Below are 16,113 nucleotides of genomic sequence, written 5' to 3' on the forward strand. Positions count from 1 at the left end.
TCAACAAGCTAAAGTCAATTATATTCATAAATAATTAAAGATAACTTTTAATATTTTAAAATAGACAAAAATAACAATTTTTATTCTCCACAAAATATTATATATCATCAAATATATAACTCGATCGAGTTTTTGACTATACTAGGTGCATTTTCAAGTTAACTCAATCGAGTTTAATCGATGATTTCTAAGGTAACTCGATGATTTGGTTACATAGAATTTTGGGATCAAGACATCTTGAAATACAATCAAGTCAAGTCATATTTAAAGTTAACTAGTTTTAAAATTATGCTAAAAACCATCTATAAGGGTTTCTTGAAATTAAGATGTTTAGTTGAAGTCTTTGCTTCTAAAATTAGGCAAATAAAATATATATTTAAAATAAATATTTTCGAGAGGAAAAGGCGACAACTTAAAAAAAAATTTTCATGAGTGAGACTAGCAGGACTAACTTAGTGAGACTTCAATTTTACTAAAGGTTGTGAGCTCACAATGTATCATCCAAAAATATGAACGATGCAACAAGTACGTAGAGAATAAAATTTTAAGAACTTTGAAAAAAAATTTCAAAAATAAAAAAGAACTTATCTTTCATCCTTGGATTTTAATTTTAAATTTGAGAGTCCAATAGTCATCCATTTTCAATCTTAGATGAAGTTCAAAATATTTATTTACTTGAATCTGAGTTTTTTCATGAATGCTAGAATGTCGTGTTGTCGGATTGGATGCAATGTGATAATCAATGTGGGCCGAAGGAACTTAGTAATCTTTGAAACTTACTAAGTTAGTAAGAAAAGCGATTTTTTTATATTTTAAGATAGACCTGTGTCTTCTAATTGGGAAGAACCGAAGGACACGGAAACCTGCTCTGTTGTGGTTCGATTTCAAATTGATATTCGACTGATTCGGCAGAAATTTAGTCGAATATCGTCAACACACGGCAAGTAGTGCAATGAGCCAAATAGGCTGCAAAGCGGTGGAGTTTTGGTTCTCTTCTGTTCTCATTTCCAGCTATATTCGAGTTTTCTTTTGCAGAGATTCTTCTGCAAATCAGGGTCAAAACCCTTAAAATTTCTTCTTAATTTGGTCTTTTTTTCTCTGCAATTTCGATCACTTAGCAAGCCAATCGTGGATTGATCTGCGTTTATTTTGCCCCATATTCGACCTGGTTTCTGCCATTTTCAATCTCATCAGGATTCTACTTGAATTTGACGGCCAAGGTATCTGCAAAACACATGCACATATATCTAAATCAGATCTAGGGGTTTTGTATCTCAACATCAAGATTTTCATTATTTCCTCGTGAAATTTCCACTTGATTTCTTGAATTTGTTTTAAATAAGAATCATTGACAGGTTTAGGGTTTCAGATCTGGATTTGAGGCTGAATTGATCTTGATCTGGAGGAATTTTAATTGTTTGGAACCCTTGAGGAAGGAATTTAAGGTTACAATTGCAATTCTTGGATCGCTCTTTCCTGTAATAATTCGAAGGTGGATTTTGAAGGGGGTTTTCTTCAAAATGCATGTGAAATCAGCGCAGTCGTCTTATCGGGATCGGACTCAAGAGTTTTTCACTGTAACAGAGAGGTTAAAGAAGTCGTTTTCATCTGCGGCACCAAATGTGCCAAGTATTAGTAGTAGTAGTAGTAGCTTGAAAGGAGAGGTTCTAAGATCTGGGGCGTCTATTCTTTCAGAATTTAATAAGAGGGCTTCAAAAATTGGATATGGGATCCATCAGTCATCACAAAAGCTTGCTAAACTTGCAAAATGTAAGTAATTGAATCGCCAAAGTATTAATGTTTGTTGCTTTGTTTATTTGTTATATTCAATCAATAATCATTAACATTGATATAGAAAATAGTGTGATTTAGTAGAGAATGATACTTAGCGCCTTTGCTGGGAATAAATCATTATTGAATTTGTTAGGATACAAATGTTTTTTTTAGCAAGTCTTTAGGACTCAGTAATACAAATGTACATGTATAACCTGTATTGTGTTGCATTGTTACTTCTAAGCAATTAGCTATGTCAGGCATTTGTTGGATATCGATGCTCCGTGCATTCCAGAAGGACATTCTTGGGTTTCTTTTCATTATTGTTCCTTTCCTTGCTAAGATATTATTGGTTATCTTTTCCGAATTGAAGGTTTTATAAAGCAATATAACATTATACACACGTGTGCTCTTGGTGTAGTCTTGTACTAATGTGATACATTTTTTTTTTCTGATAAGTAGATCAATTATATTAAAGAAAAACCGACTGGTTGAGATAACCAGCTGCAATACAAGAAACAAGTTACAAGGTTACCATAAACAAAGCTACAATGTTACTTCGAGCACAAAGAATCCCATCTAAACACTAATTCATCAAAGAACACCGCCTTGAAATCTGAATCCAGTAGTAAACCTTATACGTATAATGTGATTTGTATAATTGCTTTTAAAATCCTGGCTCAGCCATATAATGTGATACAAATTATAACGTATCCCATCTCATAATCTGTTAGAGAAGTGCTTCATTTATGTCTCCAATTTTGTAACATTACCAATGAATAAAAAGTACATTCCTACTTGAAAAGAAAAAGGCAATTTAAACATTTGAAAAAGGAGAATAAAATAATTTTACTTGGATGTGTTTCACCATATTATTTAAAAATTTGGAGTTATGAATCAAGAAAAAGTGATTGGGAAAACGCTGCCCCTATTCATTATTATCCTTATCTTCCTGTGATCTTTTGAGTTTGCATTGCTTTTTTTTTTTTTTGTTGATAAGGAAAATGTCTTCATTAGTAATAGAGGAGAGAAAGCAAGATCGGCTGAGTTAGCCAATCAAGTGGAAAACATTGCATGAAGTTCAATCTCTCGTAATATTGCAAACCTAATCCCATCTTCCTAAGAAATATGCAAAAATGACCTTCATTTCATCATAGTTTTTTGACCACAAAAAGATAAGGCTCAAAATCGTTAGATTAAATTCCGTACTACTCGAGGGCTTCTCCTAAAAAATCCTACTATTGCGCTCCTTCCACAAGTCCCAACAAATGGCGAAGTGTGTTATACTCCAAAGCACCTTTTTCATAGTTGAGAAATAACTCCCCATTTGCAACCACAACTCAAAGAGTACAAGAATGGACTCTGGCATGCAAAGCAACACTCCAAATAATCGCAAGAAATGTGTCCATACCTCGTTTGCCACCCTACAATGAATGAGAACGTGGTTCGCCGATTCTGCATCCATTAAACACATTAGACAATTATTGGTTGTGCAAAACCCCCTCCTCATCAAGAAGTCCATCGTTTGGATCCTACCCAATATTGCGGTCCAAATGAAAAAGCTTACCTTAGAAGGTACTTTTGGTCCCCACACCGCTACCACCAAGAACGTGTTAGGTACTGCACTCGTCAAGGACCAATAGAAAGACTCCACTGAGAACTAACCACCCTTGCTTTCCGTCCAAATTCTTGTATCTTCCCTCTCTATATCAAACTGAAGTGAGCTAATACAATTTATCAAATTCCTCTACCTCCCAATCGTTAAAGTCCCTCCGAAAACCAAAATCCCACGACCACGACCCATCTAGCCATCGTCTAAAACTAGTGATTGGAAGTCATTTTTTTTGTGGAAATCGAATACAAAATTGGAAACTCTTCCATGAGTGGACCTTCACCACACCAACTGTCTTTTCAAAATCTTACTCTATCCCCTTTTTCTACTTTGAGTCTTGTCCTTACTCTAAACGTAGGCAACACCTTGAGAATTCTTTTCCAAACTTTGCAACCGTGTGGTGTTCTTGTTGCTCCATTCTTCCAACCAAAGAACCGCTCCCCAAATTTTGCAGTAATCACCCTCCATAAACTATCCATCTCCACCTTGAATCTCCAAAATCATTTTCCCAAAAGAGTCACATTAGCCTTTCCTAAGTTCTTGATCTCGAGACCTCCTTTATCTTTTGCCTTAGTCACAACCTTCCAACTCACTAGATGGTGCTTCCGGTTACCCTCTCTATTGTGCCAAAGAAAATCCCAAATCATCTTATCCAGTTTTTGTTCAATCTTCTTTGGCATCTGAAATAAAGATAGAAAATACACTGGGATGGTGTAGAGAACGCCCTTGATCATAGTCACCTTGCCCTCTTTCGAGAGATAATTAGCATACCACGCCATAAGTTTCCTATTCACCCTCTCCAATACTAGATCCTACATTCTGGAGCTTTTGTACGGTGTCCCCAGAGAAAGGCCTAGATATGTAATGGGTAGACTATCAACCTTCCAACCCAGCGATGCTGCCAAAAAAGCTATATGTGGAACTTTGCCAACTGCAAACACTTTACTCTTCCTCATATTCACCGGAATGTCCGAAACTACTTAAAAGCAACAAGTCAAACCTCAAAGCCTTCTAGTATGTTCCAACGACGCATCCAAGAATACTAAAGTATCATCAGCGAATTGGAGATGTGATGCAACTGGCGCATTGTTGCCAACTGAGAAGCTACTGATGTCCTCGACAGCCACCCCTTTCTCCAACATCTTGTCTAATGCCTCTTGCTACAATAATGAAGAGGAACAGGGAAATAGGGTCCCCTTGTCTTAATCCTTTAGTGTTCTTAAAGAAGCCTTCTGGGGAACCGTTTACAAGGACAGAAAAAGAAGTCGAGAAGATGCACCGTTCTATCCAACGAATCCACTTCCAACTAAAGCCCATTCTATGAAGAAGGAAAATCAGGAATTTCCAATTGACATGGTTGTAAGTTTTTTCTAGATCAACTTTGCACACCACACCCCCCTTCCTGAACTTTAGTCTACAGTTGATTCATTCATTCGCAACAAGAACCCCATCTAGAATTTGTTTCCCTTTAACGAAAGTGCCTTGATTAAACCCAATAAAGTTTGAGATTCCACACTTCAACCTATTAGCCAACAAGCTCGAGATGATCTTGCAAGTCGTATTGATCAAACTAATAGGTCGCAGATCTTTGATGTCTTTCGTGCCAAAAACTTTTGGAATCATTGCTAAGAATGAGCAATTAGACTCTGTATCCAAGAATGCCTCCCTAAAGAAATCCTTCACCACCAACATGAATTCCTTCCTAATAATTTCCCAACATGATTTGTAGAATTTGATAGGAAACCCATATGGCCCTGGTGATTTGTTATTGCCCATACTTGCCACGGTGGACCGCACTTTCTCCTCCTCAAACTCTCTCTAGCCACTCCTTTTGCACAACAGAAATTTTATCATAGATTAAATGGTTCGGGCTTGGCCTAGGGCTGGGTGACTCTGTGTAAAGCTTGAATAGAAATCCACAATCACCTTAGCTATCACTTCCTCGCCAATCAACCAATCATTGTTTACTTTAAGTCTAGATAAATAGTTGGTTCTACTTCGTGCTTTGGCCATTCGGTGGAAGTATTTCGTGTTTCCGTCCTCTTCTTTCAACCACTTTACCCTTGATTTTTGTTTTCAACTAGTCTCATCTAGCTTCGCCAAGTTCTGGAACCTTGCTTTCGTGTTGAACCTTAGCTCGCTTTCCTCCCTAGATAACAGACTAATTTCTTCCTTCCTATCTAGCTCCGCAACAATCTACAAAGCCTTTTTCAATTGAATATCTACCCGACCAAAAGTCTATTTGTTCCAATGCGATAATACTCCCTTAAGAGCTTTTAACTTCTTGCGAAATACGCAGCCAGGTCTGCCCACAAACGAGGAATCCTTCCATCCATTTTGAACTGTCTCCTTGAAATTTGGGTGCTTCAGCCACATTAGTTCAAATATGAAAGGAATGGGGATCCCTTCTAAATATTCCAGCTTCCGACAAGAGGGGCAGTGATTTGAAGTTGGGTTCAGAAGGGCCTCTTGCACTACGAACCCAAATTGTTCCTCCCAACTCGAGGATACCAAGAATCTGTCTAATCGCTTCAGAATAGGGTTCTTTTGGTGATTCGACCAAGTGAATTGGCACCCGTGGAGAAGAATATCCAAAAGATCATTGCTGCCAACAAATGCCCCAAATTGTCTCATGCTGAATGTAATCCTCGAGCCCTCTTGTTTTTCGTGAGAAAAATCTAATGACGTTAAAATCCCCTCCCAAGCACCAAGGATAGTCCCTAAAAGTCCCCACGTCGTTCAGTTCTTCCCAAAATTGCTTGCGTTCCCAATTCCTATAAGGCCGATAAATACTTGAGAAAACCCAAAGGTGAGAACATTTGCAAAGAATGGAGACAAAAAAAGCTCTAATCAATGAGTCGATCACCTCCACAAGGTTTTTATCCCACAATACTATCACTCCCCCTGCTGTCCCAATTGCTAGCAAATAGTTCCCACCTTTTGCTTCTACACCCCCCAGATGTCTCTGATTAGCGATGTGTTCTCATGATCCATCTTTGTTTCCTGTACGGTAATAATATGTGTCTTGTTTGATTTGATGACCTTTTTAACCGATGCCCTCTTGGCTCTATCATTCAGTCTTCGAGCATTCCAGGAGAGAATTCTAAGCTTCATCAATTACCTGGAACATTCTCCCACTTCTCAACTCTAGCGATGGACTCAACGGAACCTTTGTAGTAAACTTCTACAACTCTTGGACTTCTTTTGTTAGTCTGATTCTCAGATTTTTCACCTTTACCATAGTGTTCTTACCCTTGTTGGGAGAGAGATGTCCCTCAGCATCATCTGTTGGTATTGTCGCTATAGCTACAGCCTTCTTCACCTCTTCTCTGATGCATACTTGATCCTCACCTATTGGGGTACCATCATCGATCACTTTGCCAAGGCAAACAACAATCCCTTTCTATTTTTTCAAGGCCATCTCAAGCAAAAACCCAGCTTTACCGTCATTCCCATCCAAATCCAAACCACCAGTAAGACCCATTTCAAGGATATGATTAATGATTCAATTAGAGAGGACCTCCACCACTTGCGTTTTAGTGCGGCCTAACTCCTATTCCTTTTGTCCTGATCCCCTGTCCTCTACTGCTACAGGATCTAAGTTAGCATTTATCTCATTTTGAGTTAAGTTCCATGGTCAACCTTCTTTAGTATCCCTACTCCTTGTTTATTTTCTTACTGCCCCAGACTTGCATCGTAATCCCTTCTCAAATCGAACCCAGAAACTCGCCTCCGCACCCTACTCCCGAGAGAATCGCGATGAGCCAGTTGTCGATTCCCACCCCTTGAATGACCAAGGCTCCCTCTGTTACTTATGAAGTCTTGGAAGCTTATTGGCTTTAGACTTCTGTTATAATCAACAAGTTCGTGCAAAGCCCTAGCTGGGTAACTTTTAGGCCTTTTACTGCTAGACCTTGAGCCATTTACCAAGGGATAGTCCAACTGAGCCAAAACCCCATTAAGACGTCCTTCCGTTCTGTGTTCTAATTCAATGGGCTTGGGTTTGGGTTTTAACATTAGCCTGATAAACTCATTCTAAGAATGTTATCGAATTGGGCTTGGGTCTTATGCTTCCTGTTGTTTCTAATAAACATGAGACATGGGACTGAACTTTGCCCTCTTCTAGCCCATCCTCAACCTCAGCCTCTGTTGGGCCCCCGAACGTGTGTTCAACCCACTCACGAGTCTCTCAATTCTGTCACTTGTCCACTCCAACTTTATCGACCTACAGCTGTACTCTCTCTTCCTTTCCACGATTCACTTGCCAGCCTGGATCTGCAGTTTGACGTGTGGTGTCATCTTGACCTCCCACTGCTGGCCAAATTTCAAAATTCAAAATGGAGGGTTCAGATCTAAGTTCGGGTCTTGTTATCTCCAGGCCTCCTTTGCTACCCCCAGCAATTGTCTTCTCCGAGGGTAGTTTTGCAGTTAGTGGATCCCTTTCCTGCACGACAATTCCTACAGTCATATTGTCGAATCCTATCCAAGTTCGGAGTTTGCTACCCCTAGCAATTGTTTTCTCAAAGTCTTGTAGGTCGTTTAATTTATTTGACTAACACTTGATCAGATTTGACCTTTGCGGTTAGTGTAGTTAGTCAGTTTATGCATATTCCACGTACGTCTCATCTTGTATGCTATTCACCGTATTCTTCGGTACTTGAAGTCACGTCCTAGCCTTGGCCTTTTCTACTCATGCACTGCTCAACCACATCTGTCTTGTTTCACTAATGTTGACTATGTGGGCTCTCTTATAGATAAGAGATCTACCTCTGGTTTCTATACTTTATATGGAGGTAATCTTATCTCGTAGAAAAGTAAGAAAAAAAGTGTGGTTTCTCGTTCTTCTGCTGAAGCTAAGTATCGTACTATGGCTCTTGGCACATGTGAGCTTTTCTGGCTTCGATCTTTGCTGAAAGAGATGGGATTTCCTTCTTCTGATTCTTCCTTGTTGTTTTGCGACAACAAGTCTGCTATCATGCTTACTTCTGACTCAGTTCTTTATGAACGAACTAAGCATATAGAGGTTGATGTCCACTTTCTTAGGGAGAAAGTTCGATCTAGTGCTCTTTAGACAGTCTTCGTATATTTTTTAGATCAATTTGCTGACATGTTTACAAAGTCTGTTGGTCCTCCTATCTCTAACTCTCATCTTGTCAAGCTGGGTTTAGTTGATGTATTTGCTCTAGCTTGAGGGGGAGTATTGAAAAAGAGTAGTTAGTAGTCTAATACTATTATTTCTATGTAAGGGCATTTATGTCCATTCATTTTTTTATTATTATAAATATCTGCCAAGCTCTTAATTAGAGACTTGACAATTCTACAATTCTTCTCAACTGAGGTTTAATCTTCGGAGTGTGGGTGCAAGTGAGGCTTATAACTCGACTCATCCAGGTGAGCTTTATACCTGAACTCTGCAAGCACTTGCATAGACTGGAAATACAATTATTAGTTTTCCCAAAATACACAGCTATTAATCTTTTATCCTAAAAACAACTCTAATAGAACTTGCTTAAATCATATTATTCTTTTATTTATACTACTAAATCAGGTCTACACGGTCTAGTTAGCGGCAACTATAAGTGTTTCCCAGTGGTGGCTGCATATATATGGTGGTGGTGAAACCAAAACCACTACTACCAATCACTTAAAACTTGAACTTGAAGTGAAATGGACAGAGTCCTTAGATTGAAATCAACCTCTTAAATAAATATCCAACTCATTACAGGCCATTATCATCAACAATATTTTGCTTTCTGATGTATACCTTGTTCACTGTTTGGTTGATCATTTGGTGGACAATATACATATTTTAGTTGATTTTAATTAATATAAAACGGGATAGAAGAACGTGTAATAAGGGCCTTTAAATGATAAAAGGAAAATTTTCGCTTCAAAGGAATCACATAACATAATAGGCTAACTTCAGAAAACCTTCCGTGGGATACGTTTGTGTTTTCATGACAAATCATTAAAAAGAAACATGCAACTAATTTTCTATATATTTCTGTATTCCCATAATTGATTCATTTTATCATTTTTTTTATTTGTTATGGATATTTTGAACTTGTCTTGATAGAGAATTTGTAGGTTATGCCTCATACGTCATCTAGGCATACTTCTCGCCCAATTGGCCAAAAAAAAAACAAAAAATCTCATATATGCCTTGTGCTTTTTTAAATTTGACTTTTATCTTCAATGTACATAATATTGATTGCTTTTGCATGGTAGTTCTGTTTTCAATTGCCATTTCATTCCTACCATTATGTCAATCGGCACATTCCAGCACTCTTGTTTATTCAAACTAACACCTGTTGTCCAATTGATAAGGTGTCCAACTTCTAGTCAAACTAAGTCATGTCCGAGTCAAACCCAAGAACATCTGGTGGCATGACCAAGTAATATCTGTGTCAACCAAGTATGTCCAAGCCAAACTCGATCCACTGTGAATCCTAATTCACAAATAGGTCGTGGCTCTGGCTGCTGTAGCTGGGATGATTTGGGCGAGTAAACTTTGTCTCGATTGAGACTTTGAACCTTAATGCCGTAACTTGGTCTCAATTTAGTCACTATATTTGAGATTAGTATGTATATGGAGCATGAGAGATTGAATTGTGTTTTTCATTGCTATTGCAGTGGCCAAGAGAACATCGGTTTTTGATGATCCAACTGTAGAGATTCAAGAGCTGACAGCAGTTATCAAGCAGGATATTACTGCACTGAACTCGGCAGTAGTAGACCTTCAGCTCCTCTGCAACTCCCAAAATGATGTTGGGAACATATCCAATGATACCACCAGTCATTCGACAACAGTTGTAGATAACCTGAAGAACCGCTTGATGAGCACCACAAAAGAGTTTAAAGAAGTACTTACTATGCGAACAGAGGTAGGTCAAATGTTGCTGCACACCACAATTAGCTTAAAAATGCTTTTTTCTTAATGAATTCGGTTGTTTAGTAGCAGTGTTTTGTTTATGTTGTTTATAGATTCATGTGTCTCTAAGGCTGATTAGATGCTACTTGGATTTCTTCAGAACTTGAAGGTTCATGAGAGTAGAAGACAATTGTTTTCTTCCACTGCTTCAAAGGATGCTACAAATCCCTTTGTACGGCAGCGTCCATTGGCTGCCCGTACTGCTTCTAGTCCTTCCACCACCCCTCCTCCATGGGCCAATGGTTCAACATCATCATCCCAGTTATTTCCTAGGTGAGGACTTAATTTTTATTTTTTTCCCGATAATAAAGAAAGGATTCTGTGGTCTAGTATCCCTTCTACTGTTTATTGGGGAATATGGAAAAGAAAGACACATCTAAACTTTTGAAGGAAAATGACTTCATTGCAAGATCATAATTAGCATTATGGGTTTCATTTTCTTTTGGGGCTAGGTATGTCATAGTCACTAAATTTGCCAATTATTCAGAAAAATTCGCTGAATTGAGGGTTCAACGATTTAATCTGTGATTAAATCGTCAATTCGCCAATTAAATCGGTTGTTCACCAATTAATTAGAAAATGCCGGGTAGTTCGGCATCAGCAGCTCCACCACTCTTCTTCTACATACCAGCCCTTATAAAATAAACCTGTTTTATTTTATTTTTTTTCTCATGAACACTCAAAACAGATGGGGCTTTTAGTGAAAATCGATACTCCAGTGATGACAAATTCAAAATCTCATCTTCAATCTTTTAAATCAGTCTTCTTCAAACTTCATTCTCAAGAACAAGTTATTGTAGGGAGGTTGAAGATGATGGATTTTTTTTTTTTTGGGAATTAAGAAAAATCAGCCGAACTTGAACTCCCCTAAAAACCCATAGTAGTAAACTCCAAGTTCAATCTTCTTCAACCTTTAAATCTCAAAAATGATGTAGGATTATTAGGGAGAATGAAGTTGATGTGGGGGGGGGGGGGGGGGGGGGGGGGGTTGAATACTTCTTTTTGTTCAGGACTTCTCTAACCATCAAACATAAGGCTGCGATGTTTGAGACAACAAAATTTTCTAGGGATGAGTTGTTCCTGAGAGATATCCCGGTTGAATTGCAGCTGTTTGTTTGATGGAGAGTCTCGAACATCATTTGAGGCTACTAGTTTAATTTAAAATAAGAAAATTAGCTATTGAACAGTCGGTCTTTGTGAGTGTTACCTTTTTATGAAACTAAATAAAGGTAATCTGTATTAAATATTTTAAAGATTTTAATAACCCACCAAATTGATCTGACATTGGTTCGGTTTTTAAAATTATTAGTATTAAACCAATAGCGATTCATACAAACTAAATCTTCGAATCGATAATTGGGCCAAAGAAAGAATTTGAACTTGTGAATTTATTTGTATCTATATCTTATTCAGCATAGTTGATTGAATATTCTAAGGTTCTATTATATCGTTTTGCTTGTTTCATAATTATAAACCCCCCTTGTTATCTTTTTTCTCAATAAAATTATCTTTATCGATCAAAAATAATAATAATAATAATAATTATAAACATTTTTTTGTTTTCGTGCTTGATATTATCCTTATTTTTACATTAATCAGTCTAAAAATTATTGACCTATTTTAAATATGTCTATAATTTTGCACATTGATTTGAATAATTCACATGTTTTAGAAACATCATTTTTATACTACCGAAATTTTCCCGAATTTATCCAAATTAACTGAACTGACCCCTCTCCGATTAATTGCCTAAGCCAAACTTTTTACCATGCTTGGAATTTAGGGAGTATTTTTTGAAGATTTTCTTTTTTAGATGGAATAGCTCCCTTGTTATTTTTCTTTCTTGCATGTAGGTAGGCCTCTTGACTTCCTTTGTCTTTCGCTTATGTCATCAATAAACATCTTTTATATATCCAAAAAAACAATAATAATAATAATAAATAAATAAATTCCTGCAAAGTGGAATTTTTTTGGTTGAGCCGACTGAATACACAATATTTTAGCATAGAGCTACCTTTGAGTGAACCTTTCTCATTTGTTGCCTTCTTTTCTTTTTCATTTTTTTCCTTCTTTTTTCGTCCAGGAAGCAGATGGATGGGGAGCCATTGCTACAGGAGCATCAACAGCAACAGCAACAGCAGTTGGTTCCAATACAAGACAGTTACATGCAGAGTAGAGCTGAAGCTCTTCAAAATGTAGAATCAACCATTCACGAGCTCGGAAATATATTTCAACAACTGGCAACAATGGTTTCCGAACAAGGAGAGCTTGCTATCAGGTTGTATTTTTTATTTGGCATATATGATATAACTTTATCTGTGGTCAGATCTTCTAGTCTAATATATATATATATATATATATATATATATATGGCAGTGTTGTAGAAAGCATTGAAAAAATGGACAAAATCAGAGTGGTAGTGTAAAAAAGTTGTAACTAATGGTTGCCCCCCCGGCCCCACATATATGGGTCGGGATCAAGAGTCAACGTTTTGGCCAACGTGTTTTGTCTATATGGGTTAGAAGTTTGGGAATGGGTTCATTTTTTGTGAGTCAGTCAATTCTGAAACTTCTAACCCCAGTTTACAAGTTGGAAGAATCGTGGACTGTCTTTTTTTTTTTAAACCACTTTTGGATGGGAGTTTAAAGTTTATTGTGGTTATTCATAGTCCACAGAAATTTTTACCTTTTTTTTTTTCCAGAGGTACTCTTTTATCATTTAGGAGATCTCTTGGGTAGGATCCATGGAAATGGTCAGACCAAGTTTATTCCACATGCATGTGTGATTCGATGATAAATTTCGATTTCGTGATTTAACTATTAGAATGTGTTTTTTTTTTTTTTTTCCAAATAAAATTCACCCTTGGCTTGCACTTAACGATGGTTGGATCTTTGTGGGGACAGGATCGATGAAAATATGGATGACACAATGGCAAATGTGGAGGGAGCACAGGGGGCACTGTTGAAGTATCTGAACAGCATCTCATCCAATCGCTGGTTGATGATCAAGATATTCTTTGTGTTGGTTGCATTTCTCATGATTTTCTTATTTTTTGTGGCGTAATAATAACATCAGGTAAAAAGAAGAAATCACAATTAAATTTATTGTTCATCGTTGTAGCCGATGTGCACCCTTTTTTTTTTGTAATTTGTTTACATCGTTTCTTTGGTTTCCTTTTTGGAAATATATATATATATATATATATATTTTTTTTTTTGGTGGTGACTCCATTGATGAAGTAAAATATACCATTGCCATTCACTGTTTCATAAAATTATAATTTTGTATTGGATATTGATGTATGTATAAAAATGTATTTTGTGTATGAATGGCATTGAGATGATGGTTCTGTCTTTGAATGTGACAAAGTCAGAAGCTGGGTTTAAAAGCCACTTTCGGTTTTTCATCATGCAAGAAGCAAAATAAATAAATAAATAACGAAAATGCTGAAGTAACATTAAAATTTACATCAAATTCTCACATGGTTGCTTTTCATCGAGATACGAGTGAAAAGTATCCATGGTTTTGTGTGCACCTACCCCATCAGTAATATGTGAGAATTGATGGCAATTTTGATGTTACTCCAGCACGCACGACTCTAATTATAATTTTTATTAAGCATTAACCAATAAGCAAAGGATCAATTTTACTTGCAGATCAGAAATTGTGAGTTGCAGAAAATCAAATCAAAACAAACAAAAAATTATATCGATTTTTATAAATAAATTAAAAAAAAAAAAAAAAAAAAAAAATCTCAATTCTATTAATTTTCTTGATATTGCCATCAGGTGTCTTGTAGGCGTTCGTAGCAATATGCATAGAATGCAAATGGCAATGAAGAAAGGTAATCATAATATTGAAGTGTGAAGAAGATTTTTAAGTAATGGAGTGCAATTGGTATTATACAATCTGCAATTAGTGGGAGTAATCTTATTAAGTAAAATTTTACATCACATAAAAAGGGAAATGAGTTGGGTGTCAGCTGTCTAAACAAACGAGTAAAAATCTTAGCCGTCCAATTTATATTTCATTGATTAGGTTATTTGAGTATGGGTTTGGGTATTATTTATTTATTTATTTAGCCAACCAATGGTGGTGTCACATTATGCTGTATTGTGATGTAACATAAACCTTGATGCAGGTGCAGAGAATAAAGACTGGACCTGTCTCTGTCTGGACCTCAATTTCATTTTTCAATCGTTTCGTTTAGATGAAAAATAGGTTTAGCTTCCTTTTCCACGCTCAGTCCACTTTGGTCGGTCGGCATCACAATTCACACGTGTTTGACAACCTTTAAAATATTTAGAGAACCCAGCCTTCCCTTATAGATTAATTAATGAAAAATGACTTAAATGCCCTTTAATTCTGTTAACTTTGAAGGAATTTTGATCTGTTGACTACAAGTGCATTTAAGTCATTTGTTATTAAGTCTATAATAATAGATAACGGTCAAGGGGGTATGTCATGAGTTTGAAAAGGCAGGGGGCATCTTGAATATTCACTAAAACAGAGAGGTGATGTCTTTTTAAAAACCATAAAACCATGGACCACAATCCACGAAGTTATTTGTCTCTTTCATTGATGGTTCATGCCCAAGCAAGCACAAATGTTATATCATATATATTATTAAAGAAAAAGAAAAAATTGATATTGCCAGCCTTGGACAACCATCCTCCCAAGCTCCCAACCATTGGATGATTCTTGAACGTAAAATATTGGATCTCGAGGACTATATAGTAGACACAGGAACTCTTCCATGCCTTTGTATTTTTATTTTTTTTAATCTCATAAGTGCTTTTCATCACATTAACCAATCAAAAAGATAATTAGAAGTGGAGTTGACTCTTACTGATAGTTACCGAGCACCAATTCATGTAACAAAGACAATAACAAATCAGTGGGTTTTTATATTTTAAGTCAATGAAAATGGAATTTAATGAAAAGCATCTATGGCTCCTACACGTTTCCACGTCAGAAATATCTCCCACAATGTTACTCCAGCGCGACTTTTTATTATATTAGAATGATTATGGATGCACATGAAAAATATGTGATACAAAAGATTTTCCCTTGAAAACTTGAATTTATATATTTATTTATTTATTAAGGGAGGAAGATATTTTCCACCCATTGGAAAAATTATTTTCCCAATAGAAAATATATTTTCCCATCCTGTGATGTTGTTTTCACCTCCAAAATTAAATATCAAATCTCTTCTAACATTTTTAGTGCAATCAAAGAATTCAATTTTTTGAGGAGTTTATTTGTCCATGACCTTTACTAAATTGTAGGTAAAAAAAATTACCTCTCCTTCAAACTCTTATCTCAATGAAAATATCCTTCCTAATTCTTGTAAAAAGTTTTAAATTTGAAGGGTTTTTATAGATCAAGACTATTCAACGATCAAACTAACATGAATACTATTAAGGCCTGAGTTAGATAATGAGTCAAAAGTCTCTTACATGTGTGTTGATCATTTTATATGTAGATTTTAAAAACTCATTCACCTTTAGCAATCTCTTTCACGAGAATCTAGTAATCTGTAATCTTCATCTGTCCTTTGAGTTCTTTTTGAATTAGGAAATCTTTTGTTCTTATCCATAATGATTAAGTATTGAATCATAATTCTTTTTAAAATTGATCTCTTTCTAATTTGATATGGGAATATACCTGTAATTAAAATCTTAGGTAATCTTCTTTTTGGATTTGCATAGATTATCTTATTATTTTTCCCATCATTCCTTAACAAAAACAATCACTAAATTGTACTCAGCCGAGTGCTTTAATTCTCCCACAT

General features: G+C 36.3%; 1 protein-coding gene across 3 annotated transcripts; it reads left to right on the plus strand.

Annotated features, from left to right (window-relative positions):
• Positions 1–828: 828 nt before the first annotated feature.
• LOC147388849 (syntaxin-32-like) lies at positions 829–13,519 on the plus strand. Of its 3 annotated transcripts, none has more exons than XM_086418152.1 (6): positions 829–1,220; positions 1,344–1,770; positions 10,019–10,269; positions 10,417–10,589; positions 12,400–12,594; positions 13,220–13,519. In XM_086418152.1, the coding sequence occupies exons 2-6, from the start codon at positions 1,521–1,523 to the stop codon at positions 13,377–13,379; spliced, it is 1,029 nt and encodes a 342-aa protein (XP_086274278.1). In that variant the 5' UTR covers positions 829–1,220; positions 1,344–1,520; the 3' UTR covers positions 13,380–13,519. The 3 variants fall into 3 exon arrangements, with proteins under 3 accessions (XP_086274278.1, XP_086274277.1, XP_086274279.1); XM_086418151.1 differs by having other exon boundaries at positions 1,356–1,770; XM_086418153.1 differs by having other exon boundaries at positions 829–1,055; positions 1,356–1,770.
• Positions 13,520–16,113: the final 2,594 nt, after the last annotated feature.

This window comes from Akebia trifoliata, chromosome 12, assembly GCF_017979445.1.
Source record: "Akebia trifoliata isolate Shusen 1 chromosome 12, ASM1797944v1, whole genome shotgun sequence".
Lineage (NCBI taxonomy): Eukaryota > Viridiplantae > Streptophyta > Magnoliopsida > Ranunculales > Lardizabalaceae > Akebia > Akebia trifoliata.

Bases quoted from the DNA above. Each gene is read 5' to 3' on its own strand.
- LOC147388849 (XM_086418152.1), top strand. From the start codon at position 1,521: ATGCATGTGAAATCAGCGCAGTCGTCTTATCGGGATCGGACTCAAGAG. The intron at 10,270-10,416 runs GTAGGTCAAATG...GGATTTCTTCAG, and splicing joins TACTTACTATGCGAACAGAG to AACTTGAAGGTTCATGAGAG. The intron at 10,590-12,399 runs GTGAGGACTTAA...TTTTTCGTCCAG, and splicing joins TCATCCCAGTTATTTCCTAG to GAAGCAGATGGATGGGGAGC.